Source organism: Varanus komodoensis, unplaced genomic scaffold (genome assembly GCF_004798865.1).
Source record: "Varanus komodoensis strain SLA01 unplaced genomic scaffold, ASM479886v1 scaffold5, whole genome shotgun sequence".
In the NCBI taxonomy this organism is placed as follows: domain Eukaryota; kingdom Metazoa; phylum Chordata; class Lepidosauria; order Squamata; family Varanidae; genus Varanus; species Varanus komodoensis.
Window position 1 is genome coordinate 50,634,987 of NW_025336087.1, and position 7,881 is coordinate 50,642,867.

Below are 7,881 nucleotides of genomic sequence, written 5' to 3' on the forward strand. Positions count from 1 at the left end.
TGGGATTTCTGTCGAGGGATGGCGCCCGACGCGTCCTTCAGGACCGCGGCGGCCGAGGGCGCCGCGACGGGGGCACGCTCGCGCGCGAGGCCTGGGCCAGGCTCCTTCCCGACTGTGCGCCTAATCCACCGGCGGCGAGGGCCGCCTCGCCCTCTTTCTCTTCCTCTCTGGCTCTGCAGTGAGCGCGCTGGAGAAGGCGCGGGCCGCGCGGCGCGAGCGATGGCTGAGGGGCAGCAGCAGGTTGCCCGCGGCGGGGACGCCTGGGAAATCGACGTGGAGAGTCTGGAGGAGCTGGGCGACGGCGAGCAGGCTCCGGCGGCGGCGGCGGAGCACAGCCCCGGGCTGCAAGCTCACGAGGACGACGACGAGGACGACGACGACGAGGACGAGGACGGGGAGGAGGACGACCACGACGACGGGCCGGCCGGCGAGCTTCTCCGGCAGCCCGCGCTTCCTCAGCCGCAGCTGGCGCCTGCCTCCGCGGCGGCGACGGAGCGGGCGGCGGGGCTCGCCGGGGAGCCGCAGGCCCGCAAGCTGAGCCGCACGCCCAAGTGCGCGCGCTGCCGCAACCACGGCGTCGTGTCGTGCCTCAAGGGCCACAAGCGCTTCTGCCGCTGGCGGGACTGCCAGTGCGCCAACTGCCTGCTGGTGGTGGAGAGGCAGCGCGTCATGGCCGCCCAGGTGGCGCTCCGCCGGCAGCAGGCGACCGAGGTGAGCGTCTGGCCGTGGCTTTTCGGCCCTTGCCAGCAGACCCGCGCCTTCCGCGAGGTCGAAGAGAACAGCACCCCCCCCCCCCCCCCCCGTCTTGCGCATTGTCCGCAGGAGCAAGAGTCGAACGACCTTTACTCGGAAGTCAAGTGCCATTTCTTTCTTGTAGATCTTTCTTGCCACCAAGGGCTGCACCTGTCTGAAAAGTAATGGGGCTTAACTTCCAAGTAAACGGGTTGTGAACTGACACTGTGAACTTGGAGCCTGTAGCCTTGAAGCCAAGGGAGCAGTTTTTCTCTTGGACTGGAGCAGGATGTTCAAGCACATGCAAGAGAGTCCAAAGAATGTGAATGTGTTGAGGAGGGGACACCACGTGTGTCTGGAGTGATACTAGCAGTGCTAGGAAATGCAGCTCTCTTCCCCAAACTTAAATGGACAAAACATTACTTTTAATGGCAGGCTTGTCTTTTCATTTTGGCCATAGATGTATGATAGCATTATTACTGCTTGGGACAGGAGGGTTAGGCCTTGGCAGCTGCAGTGCTTGGATGTTATCTGTGGCTGCTGCTTCTGCTGCTGATCACATCTTATGCCAGACTAATTCGACTTCAGTCCAGGGATTCCATCTTGTATTTTGGGGTGTATGGATCAAGGGCTTCTCATTGTTGCTTCCCACTTCAAATGCATTGCTCCCCAGGGTTTCCCATGGCTTCCTGAAAGGATTTAATTATAGGTATGCTTGTAAGTTCTTTGGGACAAATATCCCATCACTGACTTGCCCCAATTTTCCCCTTTAGTTTCTTCACGGTATTGAGTACTGAAGTGTCAGCAATCCTACTTTTTGTAGAACACACGTGGGTGAAATTATTTTAATTTTGACTAGGCACATACTTAACTAATGTTTCTGTCAGACCTTTCTCTGTCATACAGCCTTGGACAGAAAGATGCATGACCCCAGATATCCCTTTTCCTCCCTTAAGCATCTGGTGTGCTATGTACAATAGAAAATGCAATATACATTTGTGGGAGTGTAGATTACTATATTCCCAGCCCCCCCCCCGCTTTGTTTCCTAGCATCCTGAATCTAAATGCATTGAGAAAATTCTGGCTAAAGTTAAGTACCATTGATTTCACTGAGAGAGTGAAAACATTGACTTAAATCTCTATTATTAGTATTAATAGGCTGCAATCTTGTGCATACTTACTGGCAACTAATTCCTTTTAAAACTCACTTGGACACTCCTGAGTAAACTTTAATAGGATAGAGCTGCATAGAGTTTTGGCTGGATCATTTGTGCCCATTATTTGAAATTGAAGTCCCTTCCTGAGTGCTTACACTCACAGCTTGAAACCTGGTCCTAATCACATTGACTTAGAAGGAATCCCATTAGCATCAGAAGGGCTTATTTCTAAATACTATGCTTAGGGACAGGGGAGGTTTGATGAATATTCATACAAATCAGGACAATTTTTTTAAAAACTCCACAGATCAGGAAAAATGCTTCCTTATTCTTTCTATATCACAAAGAAAAAAATACAGCTGGAAACATTCATTACGGAAAGATATCATTGATAAAGCTTCTGATTAGTTTTTAATCTTTAACTTTCTTTACTAGGATAAGAAGGGGCTGACTGGGAAACAGACTAACTTTGAGCGCAAGACAGTGTACCAGAGGCATGTCCGAACACCCAGTTTGCTGGCTAAAAGCATTTTAGAAGGTAGTATACTTAAACAATTGACATTTATCAATCTATAGGTATCTTAGTGATCAGTGTTATATTTGTTGATATGTGAAATGACTAACAGTAACTCTTTTTTGTATTCATTTGATGTTAACGGATTGCTATACAAACACATTTATTTGTAAATACTAATGGACTGTGATCCAATAGAGATTTCAATGGACTGAAGGGCATGAAATCCAAGTTGGATTGTATCCATTTATGTTAACTGTACTAGAAAAAATCAGTGGAAGTTGTTCGCACATAAGTTTTTTGGTAATTGCATCATGACATGCTGAAGGCATCAGAATCTGCGGGAAGCAAATATGCTATATTCTGCTACAAAGTAACTTAGAGTCTGTTTAGTTGTTACCTCAGGGTCTAAAAAGTGGTTTATTTTAATATAGAAATGTAGAAAATACTGAACTTCATACTGTTCTTGTTCAAAGGAATAATCAAAATAAATTAGGGAAGTTAATCTAGGTTATAGAGGGAAGTAGGGGAAACCAATATGTGGAATAAACAGCTTCTAATTAATACCAAAGATAATTTAATGGGATAAAAATCCAAACTATCTCCATCATATAATAGAATGCATTGCTGTTATAGGTTTCCTTCCATTCTGCCTTGATTTTAATCATATAGTTGACTAAGGAAAATGCTGCTGTGATAATTTGAAGATTTGAATAATTGTAGCATATGTTCTCGACAAAAACACACAGACTATGGCATCATTGCATGAGAAATCATGTATTAATTTTTATTGTTTTATTTAAACCTAAACATAAATAACTGAAAGCAATTTTTGTAAAAGTTATTTATTAGTTTATGTATATTATTTCACAGAGAAATAGCTGTAATAGTTAACAGCAGATCTACTGGTTAAGAGAAGTATAAGCTTTTTGGAAACATTTTCACCATTATTGCATCAATTTCATTTGATACAGTTTTGATTAATCAAAACATCTAAACGTTTATATTTATGTAAACATTAGTGATGTCTACCAATTCCTATAAAATATATGCCAAAAGCATAAAGATTGTGATCTTGCAAATTGCGTGCACACTTTTAGGATACAGCCATCACGGACACATTGTTTGGGAATGCACTTTTATTTGGCACACTGGATTCAGTAGGCCTTACTTAGCTATAGGCATGCATAGTAAATCCCATTGAACTTAGTGGGGCAGACACATGGGCACTGTCAATGGTTCAATCCTATGCACACAAACTTGGAGAAAGTCCATGGGACTTGATGGCATTTACATTTGGGTAAACAGGCACAGAGGAGCTCATCTAATCTCGGCACTGAATCTGTACACAAGCAGTCAGAAATGTAGGGTATGTAGTGAATTCTCTTCAGACTTTTCTTCCGGTTCATTCATTTAGGACAGAATAAATATAGCTACCCTTTGCCTTCAAACATGTATGAAATAAATTATTCAAGTGTTGCCAAAACAGCAGCAAATTGATCTAATTTTAGCTTCTTTGCAGTCTTTGAGGCTGCATGAATGCACCATTAGAAAAGCTGCTGATTATTTCTTTCTTTATTTAAAATTATTTATATTCCACCTTTCAGAATACAAATGCTTCCACACCTGCTTATAGGTTGTGGGGTAGTGGAGCCAGGGCTTATGAGGATTTAGCACTGGCCCTTATTTATTAGCGAAGACACTGGTATCATCTGCCACTTCACCCTTAAATTTCTGTATTCCTCATGAGCTTAGATGCAATCCTCACAATGGGCCTGTTTGCATGATCACAGAGTATCCAGGTCACATGCTAGGGGGATTTGCGCCAGTCTTGCTGGTTCAGCTTGCTGTGTCACACATACCTGGTGGTGCTGGGGTGGTTGGTTAACCATGGCCACCCTTGCTGGGTTACCATGACATGGCAAGCCATGTCTCTCCTGGCCTATATCCCACTCCATGATCATGTGAACCAGGCTAGAAGTCAGACAGAGGATGGTTTTTCCCAGCAACAGTATATTTTACCTGTTGCTGTTGCTGGCCTTGATTGAGCAATCAAATCCCATTTGGAAAAGGTCCATTTGGTGGAGATGGACTGCTAGTACTGGTTTGTTGATATAAATCAGTGCAGCTGTCCAAAGTTTGACTCTTCTTAGAGGTGTGACTATGGGAACTGTCATAATGAACACTGACACTTATAAGCAACTCCACCGCTGCTTATAAGTAACACAATATGAGCCAGTGTGTTGTAGTGGTTAAGAGCATGGGACTGGGACTCAGACGATCTGGATTCTAGTCCCCGCTCAGCCATGGAACCAACTGGGTGACTTTGGGCCAGTCACAGACTCTCAGCCCAACCTACCTCACAGGGTTGTTGTTGTGGGGATAAGATGGAGGAGGAAAATGATGTAAGCTGCCTTGAGCCCTTTGTAGGAAAAAGACAGGATATAAATTGAAAAATAAATAAAAATAAATATTTTTATGTAATCATAATAAACAATATCAAAATATAACAAGCTTTTAGCGGCCTTCTCACAGGGTGAACAGCTGGTGGTTGATGGTCCTGTGAAGAGAAGGGGCAATAAAGGTGGAACACTCTGGATAATATTTAATAACCAAGCAATACATTGTAGGATAATTTAATTTTAATTTTCTGCAATTACACCTGCAGATGAGTAGTCTTAATCAAAATCAATCCGGGCATTTATAGTGGACTTGACAGAGTTGTGCTCTGATGGATGTATTGCTTTCATGGGTCAGTGGCTGTGTCTCATAAGGGCCTGAAGGACTCATCTTAGCTCCTCTTATAGTTAAATTTCATGTTTCTCTGCTAAGTAGCTACTAATCAAACCACCTATGTGCTTCCACATGAGGCATTTCTTGTGCAGTCCTCCTGCTGCATTCATAGAAATTCACAGGTGGTCTAGGTGTTACCTTTGATTTATAACCCTAACATGTTTTTTCTGCTGCTGCTTCTGCCTTTTTTCTTACCAGAATAATAATACATTAAGGAGGAAAAGATGGAATAGCTGTAAAATTCCCTTTAGTAGAGCTAGGAGCTATCTGGAAGCATCCAGAACAAGCAAAAATAATGAAGGCCACAGGTATAAACCTCTGCACTCTCATTGAAGAGTAAGGGCCATTGAGCCTAGTTTGAATTTAGTTTCTAGATAAGAATGTGCATGCTTGTGTTCTGGCTTCATTAAATTATTTCATTTAAGTTACATTTCTCTCTCTCTTACTATTTGGCCCACAATTCACATTCACTGCAGAGAACAAAGAACAGTCTTCCTCACATTCCTTTCCTTGATTTGTCTTAACTTTCTTTCTCTTTTCTCCTAGTACTCCTTGGATATTTTTCTACCATCTCTGTGTACATAGCGATTCATCTTTAGAAAATAGAAATGCACCAGCTATAGGTATAGATATCTTTGGCAATGATATTGTAACTGTCTCAACAAAGGAACAGAATCTATACCATAAAATGGGAACATAAAGATTGTATCATATGGGGTTGCTGTGAGATTAATAGTGTGGTTTCAGACAAGGTGAAATGGGATAGTAGTCGGGACAAAAAGCACTTCCAGTTTCTTCACTTCTTGTGTAATACTCACTTCCTGTGCAACACTTCTTGTTGTGCAACAACTTGCACATCTTCTCCTATAGTGATTCTTGGGAACTCCTGATAAAAAAGATGGTTCATAAATCAACATGGAGGGAGGTTTGCAAGTTTGCTCTGGATGTTTCTTGGGATTCATGGAAAGGAGCGCAGGTCACTCACGTTCTCTTCTCCCAAGTCTCCACTGTATCTGGGCACACACTGATAAGAACCATAAAGCACTTTGTATACTTAAAAGTGCTATACCTATGGCAATAAAATTTCAGTGGGATTTGGGGGCATCAATGACTATGCAGCAGATACTGGGTTCCTGAATTGGTTCCATGAACTATGACCTCCAGGATGAATTACTTTGTAGCAGATACTGTGTTCCAGGAATACACTCTCAGCTTTTTACTCTTTTTTAAATAAGATAATCAAAATGTTTGAGTTTAATTTAGGATTGGGGAGTTTTTTCTTTTGGAATTCAGGTGATGAATTCCTTTTTGTTTTTTCAGGTTATCGTCCCATTCCAGCAGATCCCTACCTTGGAGGAAATTCATCCTTGCCAACTCCCGTGAGTGACAGAATGAGAAAAAGGCGAGCTTTTGCTGACAAAGAGCTGGAGAACATCATGCTTGAGAGGGAGTATAAAGAAAGAGAAATGATGGAAGCCACACAGGCGGCTGCCTTTTTCTTGCCTAATCGCATAATGCATGGGGCTGAATACATCCCTTACAAAACTGCTTTTTCTCCTAATCAGGTCGACGCTTCCAATAAAGAGTTTTGTGGCTTCCTGCCAGCCTGCCTAGATTTAACTATGCAGTATTCGGGTTCAGGGAACATGGAGCTGATTTCATCAAATGTGAGTGTGGCCACCACCTACAGGCAATACCCTTTACCCTCCAGGTTCCTGGTGTGGCCGAAGTGTGGTTCCCTCAACGATGCCTTTCTGTATCAGCAGTGCCTCCTCAATGCTACTGCGGTCCAGTCCCTCAAACCTGGGGCAGTCTGGGATCCCACGGCTTCACAAGGTCCGGATTATCCAAAGCCTGACGCTGACATGTTGCCATCAAAGAATGAAAGCTCCTTCCTTCTTCCTCATGTTCGAGATACTCAGGTGCCTCAAAATGAACTCCAGCACATCCCTCAGGAGACACGAGAGAGGTCAGCCTTCTCACCCCCTAAGAGAACTTTCTCACAAATCTCTGACAAGGAGACTCTGGTTCCTCCAGAACCTTCTCTCAGCAAGTTCAGCAAAGAAATAGCCAAACAGCATTTACCACAACTGCCATCCAAGTACAGTCCATTCCATTCATTATTCCAGCAGAAATTATACAACAAATCAGGACCAGAGTTAAAAGCAACATTTGATGAGGCATCCAAGAAGTACAGAGAGTCTAACATCAAAGATAACCAAAAGTACAAATTCACCATTGACAGATATGCAAAAGAAGTTGTAACAAAATTGTCAACAAATGAGCCCTTGTCATTTTCTGTTGAATCAATTCTTAAGCGACCATCTTCAATGCTCACCAATGTGTCTCAATAGCTGTCAATTGTATAGATAAATAGTGTGACCTTCCAATGACTCAAGCTAGTGTATTTGCACTTACAGTGGCAATCCTGACCATATGAACCAGGAAGTGAATAAGTTGAATTAACTCCTGAGTAAAAATGTTCCGGGCAGTAAGATACTTCATGCTTTACTCTAAAATATATATCTTGGAAGAAGCTCCAGGGATTTTGTTGGAAATTATTTCTTGGTAAAGCAGTTAAGGGTTATAACTTTGGTTCCACTGGTATCGGCTGACTTCGTGATATATAGCTAATAATATATTGAGCATAGGTTAAATTTATAAACCATGTATGAATTGGACAGT

The 7,881-nt window shown here is 43.0% G+C and overlaps 1 protein-coding gene across 1 annotated transcript; it reads left to right on the plus strand.

The window, feature by feature from the left end:
* The first annotated feature begins 219 nt into the window (after window positions 1-219).
* On the plus strand, window positions 220-7,679 carry DMRT2 (doublesex and mab-3 related transcription factor 2). Its single transcript, XM_044446620.1, has 3 exons — window positions 220-711; window positions 2,325-2,427; window positions 6,517-7,679. The coding sequence occupies exons 1-3, from the start codon at window positions 220-222 to the stop codon at window positions 7,548-7,550; spliced, it is 1,629 nt and encodes a 542-aa protein (XP_044302555.1). The 3' UTR covers window positions 7,551-7,679.
* Window positions 7,680-7,881: the final 202 nt, after the last annotated feature.

Coding starts and splice junctions, on each gene's coding strand:
- DMRT2 (XM_044446620.1), top strand. CDS start 220: ATGGCTGAGGGGCAGCAGCAGGTTGCCCGCGGCGGGGACGCCTGGGAA. Junction 712..2,324: donor GCCGGCAGCAGGCGACCGAG/GTGAGCGTCTGG, acceptor TTTCTTTACTAG/GATAAGAAGGGGCTGACTGG. Junction 2,428..6,516: donor GGCTAAAAGCATTTTAGAAG/GTAGTATACTTA, acceptor TTGTTTTTTCAG/GTTATCGTCCCATTCCAGCA.